Genomic DNA, 14,886 nt, shown 5'->3' on the forward strand with positions numbered 1-14,886 from the left:
ACATATGAGCTGGTGACGATTACTTACGGCACGGCTTCCGCTTCATATCTGGCTACCAGGTGTCTCTCACACCTAGCCGATCAATTCGCAGCCGAGTATCCCATCGGTTCTATACATGTCAAACGCGATTTTTATATGGACGATCTGCTCGCGGGGGCAGATACCATCCGAGAAGTAAAACTAATTCGAGACGAAACGATTCAATTACTAAGGCGGGGAGGGTTCGAGCTCAGCAAGTGGGCATCGAGTTGCCCCGAATTACTAAAAAATGCCGCCATCACTGACGGGGAACTGATCAAAATCAAGGACGATGCCGACTCGTCTATTTTAGGTATCCAATGGAATCAAGTTCAGGATGAATTCCATATTTCTTATAAGGTTGACACCGCTTGCAATTTTGTATCCAAACGCGCCATTCTCTCGGAAGCAGCAAGGCTGTTTGACCCCTTGGGCCTTCTCGGCCCCGTTACAATTACTGCGAGGCTCATCCTCCAAGAACTTTGGCTAGCGGGCACTCACTGGGACGAATCCGTCCCTCAAGGGATTCACACTCGATGGGCCGATCTCAAGACGCAATTGGTAGAGTTGAATGATCTGAGGGTTCCACGCTGTGTCAAGCTCCGAAGCGAACATCAATTACTTCAGATACACGGGTTCTGCGACGCCAGCCAACGTGCGTACGGAGCTTGTGTATACGTGCGTGCTAAGCTCGGGTCAGACGATTATTGCACGAGACTCCTGTGCTCCAAGTCCAAAATAGCACCCCTCAAAACAATTTCTTTACCGCGACTCGAATTATCGGCGGCCTTATTACTAGCAAGGCTAATTGTTAAGATCAAGGAGGCTATAAATCTAGCAAATGTAGCTACATTTCTGTGGACCGACTCCACAATCACTCTAAACTGGATAACCTCCACATCCCGTAGGTGGTCAGTGTTTGTAGCTAACAGAGTCGGCGAGATCCAGCGCTCAACTGACATCAGAACATGGCGTCACGTCCCCTCTTCGAATAACCCTGCTGACATCCTATCACGCGGAATAGGCTCTCGCGAATTAGCATTGGCCTCCATGTGGTGACACGAACCCCCCTTCTTAGAAATGAACGAGGACCAATGGCCAAACGGTAAATTCCAACAATTGGACGACGACGTCCCCGAGCAAATAAGAGTTGTCGCGACAGTCATCACACAAACCGAGTGCGTGATCAACAACCTATTGGAAAAATATTCCAAGTTGAAGAAAATATGTCGCATCATAGCTTACTGCCTTAGGTTCTCAAAGATTTATCGACCGAAAGTACCCACTGAATATCCTTCGCCCGCTGAAAAACTAATTGCCTTAAAAGTCACGTGTAGAGTCGTACAAGCCCGAGCCTTTCCAAGCGAATACAAGATTCTAAGTCAGGGAAGCTCCATTAACGCATCTAGCAATCTACTCTCATTGGCTCCATTCATGGACGAAGTCGGATTGATACGCGTGGGCGGCAGGCTAAAAAATTCAGATTTGCAATACGATGCCTGCCACCCAATATTATTGCCGCGGCATCACGAATTGACTAGGCGAATAATAAAACTCGAACATGACAGAAACATGCACCCGGGTGCACAGGCGACTATGGCGTTTGTCCGGCAGCGATTCTGGCCGTTATCATTACGATCGACTACACGTAATATCATTCAAAAATGCATAACGTGCTTCAAAGCAAAACCGAGATTTTCGGAAGCCACAATGGGTTCGTTGCCGGCCGGTAGGGTCACCGTATCCAGACCGTTTTGTCACTGCGGCGTCGACTATGCTGGACCGGTGACAACACGGGAAGGAAGACGCCGTAACGCAAGGAATAGCAAGGCATATATAGCGATCTTTGTGTGCTTCGCCACCAAGAGCGTGCACATAGAGATCGTCAGCGACCTCACATCAGAAGCCTTCATCGCCGCGTTCAAGAGATTCATTTCGCGAAGAGGCAAGCCCTCGCACATGTATTCGGACAACGGGACCACTTTCGTGGGAGCCCGAAATCAATTAAAGGAATTTTACGACCTTTACCGCGGGCGGCAAGCTCAGGCTGACATTTCGCGATTCATGTCTGAGCAGGAGATATCGTGGAACTTTATCCCGCCGAACGCTCCTCACTTCGGTGGGTTGTGGGAGGCGGCGGTAAGGTCCGCAAAACTACACATGGCTCGCATCGTGGGCCAGGCGCATCTAACATATGAGGAATTGCAGACGGTACTCTCAGAGATAGAGGCCGTCTTAAATTCTCGTCCCCTTACTCCGCTAAGTTCGGACCCAAATGATTTAGCGTATCTTAGCCCGGGTCATTTTCTGATTGGCTCGCCATTGAACAGCTTCCCTCAGTTAGATGTAAGCGATATGAATGAAAATAGCCTCACTCGGTGGCAGCGAGTAGAACAGCTGCGACAACATTTCTGGCGCAGGTGGAGTCACGAGTACCTGCATTCCCTGCAAGAGCGGACAAAATGGAAGTGCGACAAGGGCACCCAGCTCATGCCCAACCAAGTGGTGCTTATCAAACAATCGAATTCGCCGCCTCTCCAGTGGGCGATAGGACGAGTGCAGGAGGTCCACCCTGGATCCGACAAGGTGGCTCGAACTGCCACCATCAAGACGGCTAAGGGCGTGTTTGTAAGGCCATTGTCAAGGCTGGCGATACTGCCATTAGAAAGCGAACGTCGGTTGTAATACAACTCTAGTTGTAGCATTGAGTGTTGATGCTAAGTAAGTTGCATGACCTGTGATTGCCCTAAGGGCACTGAATGTAAGATACAAATCTGTTAGTTTTACGTCCTTCGGAACGCACCCCCTTTCCTTTTTTTTATCTAGCTGCGGTCATACCTTTCGGTTCAGTTACACATTAATTTCAGTTTGCGTCACGTTATAAGTTTCAACGCGCGTTTATTTAGTTCTATCTTCTAAGCCCCTAGCGTTGATAACTTACGTTTAAGCTGCGTTAACTGTTACTCCCCCCTCTCTCTTTTTTTTTTCTCTTTCGTTTGCTGCTTATTTGAGTACACTTGCTAATTTGAAAGTCCGTACTTTCAAGGGGGCCGGCGTTGTTAAGTACTACAGTTAATACTGCCCTTCCATAATACTAGTTGTAGTTTCCCGCGCGGAGAAATCCCCCTTTTGTGTTAAGTTCGCGTCTAGTGACTCGGGCACTTCTCGTTCGGCTCGGTCCGTTCTCTCTCGTGCAACCTCGGATGCTCGCGATGCAGACCCAGAAGCACTCCATGTCCCGCGAGCGAGTAGGTCGGTGCGTTCGTTGTAACTGTACGATTTTTGTCACCGAGATCTATAAATCTTTTAATCGAGAGAACACCAGCTTCTCGACCACGTTATTAACCACGAAGTAATCCTCCCGTGAACCCAACGTGGCAGAGCACGCGCATGGCGTGCCCGAATCATTAACAAATGTCGACTGATTAAATGAATCTCAGTCTATAAATAACTATTTATTTCAGCGCAAAATCAACCGCGCTACAATCTTATTAGCCCTACGCATTATATTTTTATAAAGATGTATAAATTCATTATATTATATATTATACACTGAGAAAAAATCTTTTTTGATTAAATAAATACATTACATTAAAATTAAATGTTTTAACTTAAATAAATATTTACTTTATTTAGAAAAGCGTTACATTTCATCTATTAAATTATTCGTTGAATTAAGAAAAATATTATTTTTAAGATTAAATATGAAATATTTAAAAATAACAAAATATTTATTTAAAAATAAAAAAAAAATTTATTATAATGAAGAAAATCTGTTTTTTTTTTAAACAAGTCGCCAAAAACAGAGAAATTATTTATTACTTTAATAAATTCAATATCTTTTAAATTAAGAAATCGAATGTAGATAATATCTCTAATTTGAAACAAAAAAATATTTATTTGAATTATGTGTCTACACTTCATTGGCCGTAAAAAACACATTTGTGGATACGATACCCTATGCCGACTAGTGATAATACTTTTGAATTCTACACAAAAAAAAGGTATTTGAAAAATTCTATTTGCGTGATATAACAGTATTATTCAATAAAAAATTAATAAAATAAAATTAATGGTTTTTAATTGTACTAAATAAATATTTTTACATTTAATAGTATTATTAAACGTTCAGTAGTACTCAAATAAATATTTATTAAAATTTACTAATTTTTCCCCTCAGTTAAAAAAAAATTGACTAATTAAGGAGAATAATTATAATCGATTATTTTCTTCATAATCAACCTGGATCAATTTACTCTTTTTAGCGGAACGGTCTTTACCAGTGCGATCACTGGATATAGTTCATCGCATATTGCGCAACACGTCGCACATCGCGCTAGTGTATACGGTCCTTAAGTTATAGCGAGCAACAAAAGACAAACGCTATCACACCTCCGTGAAGTTGGCACCCGACTTTTACAAAATCAGATTTTAAAGTGTGTTTCTTGTAGGATTTTGTCTGTAAATGATTGTAGTAAACATTATTTTGTTTGTAGTTAAAAAATAAATATGTTATCGGTTTTCAAAAAACAGTAAAAAATTATTTAATAGCTACAGTTTAAATGGCATCAGACTTCAATCTAATAATGTTTGTAGTTGTTTGTAGTTCAAAATTTATTTTATAATTGAAAAATAAGTATATTATTGATTTTTAAAAATCATTTAAGGATTAATTTTTAACTGCAGCACAAATGTCATCACAATTTCTGTTTTTAAGCATGCTTACTTTTAACCTATGAAAAAATTCTTGAATTGCAAACAATTTCTACAAACAATTTTATATAAAAGTATAATACCATTCAAGTTATTGTTATATAATAATTTATAACTGGTTTAAAAGAATCAAAAACATACTTATTTTTAAACTATAAACAAAAATTCATAAACTACAAACAACTACAAACCATTTCAGATTGAAATTTGATGCCATTTGAGCTGTAGCTATTAAATAATTTTTTACTGTTTTTTAAAAACCGATAACATATTTATGATTGACTGGTATCACAAGCCTGCTTTTTCAGGTAGATACCTTAATTTTCTTTCGGCACACCCACTGTCACAAAAAAGAGGAACAATTATGGGAATGGTTGACAGAGCATTCTTATTATCGAACCCTAAATTCCAGAAAAAGAACCTTGAGCTTATTATTAATATACTGTTACATAATGTTTACTATGTAAAGATTATCTTTGAGACTATTAATAGCCGGTTGAAATCACTGATTTATAAACACACACACAAAAAACCAGAGATGATGAATGATTCCACTGTAAGAGAAAAAACTCCGTGGTTCCTATTACCATACATTCCCAATAATTCTGAAAAACTTTTATCCATTACGAAGAATCTACATGTAAAACCGGCCTTTTTTAGTCTCTACAAATTAAACAGGTTTATTAAAGGACAGAAGAATACTCTCCTAATGAGTTCTATGAAAAATGTTGTATACAAAATCGCTTATAAAGAATGCGATGCTTCATACGTTGGCCAGACAAGCAAGAAACTGAAAACATGAATAACGGAAAATCGCAACAACATTAATTGGAACCCCTCCGTAATTATTGAATACCGTATAGAGTTTAATCATAAATATGAATGAGAGAACATCAAAATTCTTGATTCTGAACGTTTCCTTGGAAAGCGACTAGTGTCCGAAATGTTGCACATTTAGATGCAAAAAAATGGCTTGAACTCACAATCGGATACCGAATATTTACATCATGCGTATCTTTCTCTGATAAAGAGATTGCAATCTTAAAGTAGGAACCTTTCACGTGTCCGTTTATTTACTCAATTATTTACGTATTTAATTTACTTATGTCTTTTTATGATCCAACTCTTTAGTATTTTTTAAATAATTATGTATTAATTTATTTACTCTTTTTTTTTTTGACCAAATCTATCAACGGACACATTTTTGCACGGCGGAATCACGTATTTACGTTTATATTCTCCACGATTTATACTTATTGTTTTGAGTTGCTTGTCTATATCCTATTAAATCAATGTATCTCCGACCTGATTTATGTACGCTTAACGACCAGTCGATTGGGAACCACTCGATTGGATACATCTTGTGCTGAGTGCGGCTTTTCCTAATTCTGTTCAATAACTACTATTGTCAAATGACTTATCCATAGCTTTGAGAGTCGTCGTCGATTTTTAATGGCAAGTCACTCGAATCTACAACTCTTTAAAGTTACTATTACATAACATCAATTATAGGGTGATCAAAACTCCCGCCATATCAAGTTGAAATAATTTTCAATTTGAAATCGGCAAACTGGTAGTGACAACCACATGGAATTGGCGATGACTGCAGCACTGATTCGTTAAGAGGATAAGATTGTTTACGAATTTCTGATTTAAGTATTCAAAATTTTTTGCTGATGATGACGCCAAGGAGAGTCGAAACATTCAAAGATTAATGTCGATTGATTAAGTGATTCTCAGTCTATAAATGACTATTTATTTCCGCGCAAAATCAACCGCGCTGCACTCTCATAGACCTACACATTATATTTTTATATTTTTGTTTCGAGAGTCTTTATCATATTGTTCATACAGTTTTATAATAGAATAATTTATGATAAAGTATTTATAAGTTCACAACAGTTTTCCATAATTCATGTTTGCAGATTTTAATAAAAAATTATTAAAATTTCCAAGAAAGTAAAACAAACTTCATTAAATTTATGTAAAAAAGGGTGAAAATCCGTTAATCAATTAATTTATTATTTAACAGATTCCGAAATACTTATGTCAAAGTTATGCCAAAATAATAAAATTAATGAAAATTAAAGATGAATAAACTTGCTCGAGATCCACGCTAAGTGTTGTACGCAATAACAAAGAAATAAATTCAAATTTTAAATAGTCGTTTCGACGTTTTAATAAACGGTCTTCTTTAGTACAAACAAAGCAAGCATCAGTAACAATAATTAACAACAATGTTTGATCCTAATTTTTTAAATATCAAACCAACCAATAATTATAACAATTACCAAATCTATGGAAATCGTAAATAAAAATCGTCCAGTGATTGTTAGTTATAAATTAACATAAGATGATCATGACCTCTCGGAAACGTGTGTCGACACATATTTTTGAAATTAAAACGACTCACACTATAAACTACCGAGCGCAATAAATAAGTAATAAATGAGTGTCCCAGTTAATGAACAGGTAAGGCCGTGAAAATTATGGATGAGATTTAAATAAATAAAACTTGGTTTTCAATTAAAACCCTTTGTATTCTTGGAAAACTAGATTATTTTATCAATAGAAACTTTCGCTAATAATTTTACAATGCTATACATATTCAATAAATAACGAATATATTGCTTCATGTAAATGTATCTACGAGTGACCGTTCGATTTTGCTTTGTCTCAATTAGTAACCTATGTTTGTCCCAATTAGTGAACTGCAAACGAAGTGTCAAGTATGGATAGGTTAGAATGAATAAATTTGCGACTTTTATGCAAAAATTGATCTGGACATGAGAAAAATGCAATTTTCGGTAAGAAAAAATAATTTTGTGAAAGTATCATTTCGAAAATATAGTACATCTTAAATATGTCAATTATTTTTTATTGGAGATTGTGAAATCATTTACTATGCGGATTTTTTTAACGTTAAAAAGCTACAAAACAAGCTAATGTGAAAATAAACTAAAATTTAATAATAACATGAGATTATTTCCTGAAGCAAATAAAAAAATCACATTAATTCAAGCTATTTTATCTAGTCGGTCACTATTTTGACACGTACATTTTTCGGTACATATTAGTAATCACCACCATTATTTTATTTTTAACTAGCCATGTAATACATTTGCATTTTCTGTTAATTTCTTCTACGTCCAAATAATATAATAAACACTTTTATCACTATTTCTGATAAAATATATAATTTAAATACAATCATTAATTGACACAAGTGTATCATAAATTTTGCGTATCTTAAAAGCCAACGTCACACATACGCCTTGGTGACATGTGCTCGCATTTAATATACTTAAACTAATAAAATAAAAGAAAAAAATGATATAAACTCATATAAACATGTACTCCTTTGAAATTAGAACGTTAAAAAGTTAATACTGAAAATGTGCAATGCAAAATTTCCTTGCAATTCCAATAAAATGTATGTGCCTGGTCACTAACTAAGACAGGTTACTAATTGGGACATTCACTTTAAGTAAAATAAATTAAAATAAATAATAAAAAGATTTTTTGGGGTTATAAATATAAAAGGTTATAAATCAAAAGGTTGTATTAAATTATAAAAGGAAGTCAAAAAAGCGTGATTAATAGAAAAAGTAGTCGATAAATAAAATATAAAAAGATAAGACAATGAAACGGATTAAAATTGAAATTAGTATTACCTGTAAGTTTTGAAAAGTTGTGTCTTAGTCACGGTAGAGTGTCTCAATTTAAAATAAGAATACACAAACATCACATTCGAAATACTTAGAGGCAACTGATTCGGAGCGAAACGGGGTATAGTCAAAACCGACAATCAAGATAGGAAAGAAGGGATAAGGATTTAAGAAGGGGAATTTCGGTCAAGGATAGCAAAATATTCTTTGGAAAGAAGTTCGGTGTCGCTTTACTTATTAAGTTTACTCTATTGTCTCTTAATGTAACATTTCGGATATCGATCTTTTTACATAAGACGGTTGTCTAAAATTTTCACATTTTCCTAATCAAATTTATAATTCTCCTCAATGCGGTGTATAGAAATAACCGAGGGAAAACTGGATTTTATGATATCCGCCTTCCGTTTTATGATATTCGAAACTTAATGTTCCAAAGTTCTTTCATGCAAAATTGTTTTTGTATTATTGTTGTGCAGTAAGGTAATGTCATAATCCTTAACCGGCTTATTAAAAATGTTCTCGACATTGTCTTTGTCCATTTTACAAGTACTTAAATAGTAATGACAGTTTAAACATAGAAACATTTTTTTTTCACATGCCAACAGAAAACATGTCAAGGTATCTTAAAAATTTTGTTATAAATTTAATTTACGTACTTACACGTTAATAAATATTCTGAATAGTTACACTGTCACCAAATTTTGTCAGTCTGAATAATCATTTATTTTTTTGGCCCAGACTTCATGCACTTGTCCTGCGAGGAGAAACGCTGCGTGCGAGTTGTGTATGTAACGATTGTCAATTCTTGCCTGGCAAGTGGTTGCTGAAAATATACATACGCATATGCACGCGCATGTATACAACTCGCAGTAATCAGTGGTTTTCCGTACGTGACACGAGATGCATGATGTCCAGGTCCACTATTCGCATGATTCGCACACCGTCACGTGACTACCGAGATATTCGGCAGCGGCTTGTTTAATTGCATTGGCAGCGGCGGCGGCGGCGTACCGTGGGACCAAACTACTAGTTTAGTGGACAAAACCTTTTCTTCATCGAATTTTCCATGACATACGGTTCCAGTTGACTTGTAGACATATCAATATATTTTCTTAATGTATTAATACTATCCAGTAACCTATTAAAAAAAGATTTCTTAATATATGAATGTATCGAAGAAAAGTTTAAACAAGCTAAAGTTTTAATTTCTTTCCTCTTTTGAACACGTTTAGAATTTGTCTTAAATCTATTAAAAAAATTTGTTTAAGGATTTTCAAAGATAAAATTTTACAATGAAATATATATTTTCAGTAAAATATATTGTTCTATAATAATTTATATATTAAATTTAATTCTGTATATAATATTTAAGCTGTTCAAAATATGTAAATAAATATACATATGTATTAGGGACTTACATTTATTCGTCGTCATTTGACTTAGTAATTTGTTTGTTATTTTCTGGGTTAAGAAAAGCAGAAATTTTTGAATTCAAATCCTTTTGAATTCACATCCTTTTCTTGCAGGAAGTAAACTCGAAGATTTTATTGAATCTGTGGATATCAGAAAGATATGCATTAAATCGTCGTTCGTCACAACTCTTGACATTTTCCGAGTAAATTTCTCACGGGATGCCCTGAAATCTTTGTTACGCGATTTTTGGGCTTCTTCGCTTAACATTCCAATAAGGAGCTAAATTTTCATCGTGCGTTGTGCCTTTTCTCTGAATAACAATGCCAACGGGCAAATCCATTTCAGAGTGGAAACGATCCTTAATATATGTTTCTCTAGCATCTATCTGAGCCTTCGTATGTTCTGTCTTCTGCCACAACTTTGTATCCAATTTTACTGAAACGTGATATAACCATTCAAAAAATCGAATGTAAGCATGTAGAGTTGAAAGATCAAATTCGTAGACGCTTCTATCAATTTATCTTCTCATTACTTTATCGACATCATTCATGTCCGCAGGAGTAGCACCACACATGTTACATTTTTGCGACGAATTAGTATTAGTTAAGGCATTACGTGTCTTCCCATCAATCATTGTCATGCATAAATCATGATGGACAGTTAAGTGAGAGATGCCTGGAATATCTATTTTTGATGCGACTAATTCATTAATTTTTGTGTCCATGTTTTTCTTTTCCATCCGTATTATTTCCGCAGTTTCTTTCACAAATTTTAACTTTATTGCTCTGCAATATCGGGTAGAGGAATGCCGAGGATTTTGCAACAAAATTATCTTCTTTGCACTCACTTTTGAAAGAACATAAAGTTGAAGAGACACTAAACAGGTCATAAATAAATTGCCGTCCGATTGCGGTTGCTGTGAATCCGTGAAGATTTGTTTATAAAGCAAATGACAACTACTTCCGTCACAGCCCCACTTTGAGATTAAGTGTAAATTATTACATATGTTCTCTGGCATTTGCAGTAAAACTTTGAATTGTAGCTGAACTATTCGACGAACAGTGAGATCTAATAATGCCTGCAATTCAATTTCTGATTTTGTCTCTGTTATACGGATAGATTCTTTTGATGGATAGCATTCTGTTTTAGCTTTACGTATTTTTTTATAAGAAGGATAAATATCTGCTCCACGAGATTTTGCTTGAGTCCTTAATACTTGATAAGAGTATTTTGTTAATCCAGCTTCAATTATCAGAGCTAATGCTTCTACAGGTTTATAAGAAATGACGGTATTATTTTTCTTAGCAACACTTTAAGTCTCATTAATTTTTTTTGAGTGTGAAGGCGTTGTCATAATTGCTTCCTTTATCAATTTTGCCTCTTCGAATTTTCCATCTAAACGTAAACTCTTTTCTGCAGCATATATTAACCGTTCAGTATTATTTTTGTTATAAATTTCACTAATTTTCCGCTTCTTACTTCGTTCACTGTACAATCCGAATTTTTTTTGCGGTCGAAGACTTCGATTTAATTGAGATGATATAGAATTATTACCTGGGATTGAAATTGTAATAATAGTATCGAGCCAATTTGAATTATTTTCCATAAAACGTTTTTTTTTAATTAGAATCCTCCCATTTCTTCTTAATTTTAGAGTAATATTTTTGCATCTCAGATTTTATACACGTACTCAAAACATCCATACACTATATACTTTTGATGAAAAGATCTGCAAATTGATACCGCAAATTCCAGGAGGCTGAAGATGATGACATCAACGCTTCAAACAGCTTACGTAGTGTAATTTCAAAAGACATGTTCAATTTAAATACGACACCAAAGTGAGAAATGTCAGCAAACCGCCATAAAAGAAAATTAAGATGTTACTATAAACGCGAAGCTCTTTCGACTGAAATGCAAGACGCGACAATAGGTCGACAATTGCTTGAAGCAAAAACAAATGACTATCAATACAGGCAACATTCAGTCGAACAATTGAACGGAAAGATGTTTTCTCGAGCAAAGCAACATCGGCACGTATAATAATTTAAAAAGGCTACATAATTTTGTCCTTCAATATAAGTCATTTTTTTAAGAAAACGTATTGATTAAAATATTGTAGTTCTTTAGTTTTTGAAATAAAATATAATATTATTAAACGATATTATTTTTTATAATCAATGATAACATACTCAGCCAAAAATAATAATAGAATCAACGTAGATTTGATTGCCGATTTGATGATTTCGACATGGAATCAACGTCGATTTCATTATCATTTCTAATTGGGTATGACTAAAGTGTATGACATTCAAATAAAGAAAAAGTTTATGCTGGTCAAAACGGATCTTAGTGCTCAAATAACAATTTCCTAGAAGATTTTATATACATTAATATACATATAATGCTCCCGAAATAGAAAATGTATATAAATTCATCTAGGAAATTATTTGAGCACTAAGACTCGATTAAGCATTAATATATTATCCTTCTTTCGCATTTACCGTCTAAACATTTCATGTGCGCGATGTGTGTTTTTACAAAATGCCATGTCTCTCTACAAAAAAATTCACTTTTCTTGAAAAAGAGCAAATAAAAGCAGAGCACATACTTTCGTTTTTACTTTGAGAATACTATTAGCTTTCTATTTATAAGAAAAACAGAGCGGGGTCTTATAGGGCTTTTTTTGTAATTCCCGAGAAAGTTTATAATATTGCTATGTGCATCAATATAACAGAACAGAATTTTTTTCTTCACTTCTACTCGATATTCTAAATTATTTTATAATTTTTTAAGAGAAAAAGATTTAATGAAACATAAAAAAAATTAAAGTTTCTTTATTGTTAATGTTTTCCAGAATTGTCAAACGATCGTATTACTACTACAATTCATAAAACGTTTTGCAGTCTCCTACAATCTCGGACTTAGAGCCATTTTACTATTATTCTGACGATGATTCTTAATATAAAATCAGTTTTCATACACCTTAAACATTTCTACATAACATTATAGCAGTCAGAAGCTCTTACAATAAGTTTCATTTTTAAGGTTTTGTCCACGGAAAGAGGGCTTTGGTCCCACTGTGCGGCGTAGCGCGGTGACACACAGCTCTAACAATAAGCATAGTAATTTGAGATTAGAAATGTAAATTAATGCGGCTAAAGAAGGACAAGCACGTCCGAAACATTCTGTTAACTGTATCTTGGTTGTTAAAATTAAGATAAATTGTAATTTGGAAAACCAAAGAACAGCTCGTTCTCGGTCTTATATTATTCATTATTTATTGATACCAGCGTAAAAAGATTGATAGAATTGAAGAACTTAAAAGAAGAAAAACCACTACTTCTGCCAAAGTAATTTAAATTTTATTTATATTTTCCTACATAAAATTCTATTAAAATTTAATTTTTAAATATAGTCCTTTCGTACAAATATCTTTATATTTATTATAGATAGAAACCAATCTGGCTCACGCCGATTTAAACTCAAATTATGTAAGATTTTAAAATTCGGACAGACTTAAATATTAAGCTTCTTCACTCAATTTTTAACTTAATTCAACATCGAGGTCGCAAGCGAAAAATGGGTTTTTAAAATAAAACACGACAGAATGTATAAAGCTCGACTCGTAATACGAGGATGTGAACAGGAGTGAGTTTTCAAGAAACGTTTAGTCCAGTCATAAGTATAAGTGCTTCAAGAAGTCTATTTGCACTAGTTGCTATTAAAAAATAGTAACTAGACATAAAAACAGCTTTTTCTCTATAGAAATGTTGAAGATATGTACATATATCCGTCTGAAAGATATGATAGTAAAGGAAAAGTTTTTAAATTAAACAAGACTTTATATGATTTATGGCAAGCTTCATTGAGATAGAACATACGCTTTATAGATTTTCTCGAAGAAAAGAATTTTAAGCCACTAGAATGCGAACAATGTATTTTTAAGAAAAGTAACAAGTATATAATTGTAGGAATATATGTAGATAATGGAATGCTTATTGGAAATTATATACAAGAAAGAGAAGGGACAATTAAACAACTTACAAAGGAATTTAAAATGACAGTAGAATACAAGCCTAAGAAATTTGTAGGAAAAGAAATTATAAAAGAAGAAGATAGAATAAAATTAAAACAAGAATACACAAAAAAAATTTTGAAACCATTTGGAGTTGATAAAGCGAAACCTGTTAAAATACCGATTTTGACAAATGACGAAAGAAACACAATGAAGAGAGAAGATTTTTATACAGAGAAATAATAGGAAATCTATTATATTTATCTACTAATTATCTAAAACAAGGACTAATATATCGTATGAAGTTGGTTTTTGTACTAGATTTGTTGAAAATTATACACAAGGTAATGTAAACAATGTAAAACATACGAGGGCTATTTTTTTAATTAATCATCGATAATATTGCACAAAATTCCTAGTTGCAATACAGACCCCGTTCACGATTGGTCGGAATTTCATTGTTAGTGACAGTAAAGTAACGAGCATGTAAACATGTCGACTACGATCGAGTCTCCCGCCAAGTGCGAAGTACATACGCTCTGTCCTTCTGCCAAGTGTAAGTACGTTCTGTTATTCGCTTTTTGCAGACCGAAGGGAATAATGCAACTGAAATTAATCAAAGAATGTATCGTGTGAACGATGGCGATTCAGTTGCCACAGATTTTCTTCCTCTGCCGGCCTCGTCGTGAATATCGGTATGTCCTTCTCGAAATTGCCCATACCAATCACGCGCCACACCGTCACTCATGAATTTGTTACCATACATACGACACATTCTTCGATGAATTTCAGTTACATTATTTCCTTTGGTCTGCAAAAAGCGAATAACAGAACGCACTTCGCACTTCGCGGGAGAACAGAACGTATGTACTTCGGTCTTGGCGGGAGACTCAATCGTAGTCGACATGTTTATATGCTCGCTACTTCACTATCACTAACAATGGAATTCCGACCAATGGGCAAACAGGTAACAGTACTACTAACTTAATTGCGCAAGAACGGGGTCTGTATTGCAACTAGGAATTTTGTACAATGTTGTCGGAGGTTAATTAAAAA

The 14,886-nt window shown here is 34.6% G+C and overlaps 1 protein-coding gene across 11 annotated transcripts in view; it reads right to left on the reverse strand.

Moving 5' to 3' along the window:
* The window catches only part of LOC105203707 (ATP-binding cassette sub-family G member 1), a 69,058-nt gene that overhangs the window by 37,788 nt on the left and 16,384 nt on the right, over positions 1 to 14,886 (reverse strand). The window contains exons 1-2 of one of the 11 annotated variants that reach the window (XM_039446910.1): positions 9,818 to 11,896; positions 8,406 to 9,537 (exon numbers count right to left, since the gene is read on the reverse strand). The exons of 8 other annotated variants lie outside the window; for them this stretch is intronic. In XM_039446910.1, the coding sequence (XP_039302844.1) occupies positions 8,406 to 8,476 (71 nt within the window). In that variant the 5' untranslated portion in view covers positions 8,477 to 9,537; positions 9,818 to 11,896. Of the gene's footprint in view, positions 1 to 8,405; positions 9,576 to 9,817; positions 11,897 to 14,886 lie in introns of those variants that run through there. 2 more of the 11 variants (XM_039446917.1, XM_039446911.1) reach the window with 2 other exon arrangements.

This window comes from Solenopsis invicta, chromosome 3, assembly GCF_016802725.1.
Source record: "Solenopsis invicta isolate M01_SB chromosome 3, UNIL_Sinv_3.0, whole genome shotgun sequence".
Classification (NCBI taxonomy): Eukaryota; Metazoa; Arthropoda; class Insecta; order Hymenoptera; family Formicidae; genus Solenopsis; species Solenopsis invicta.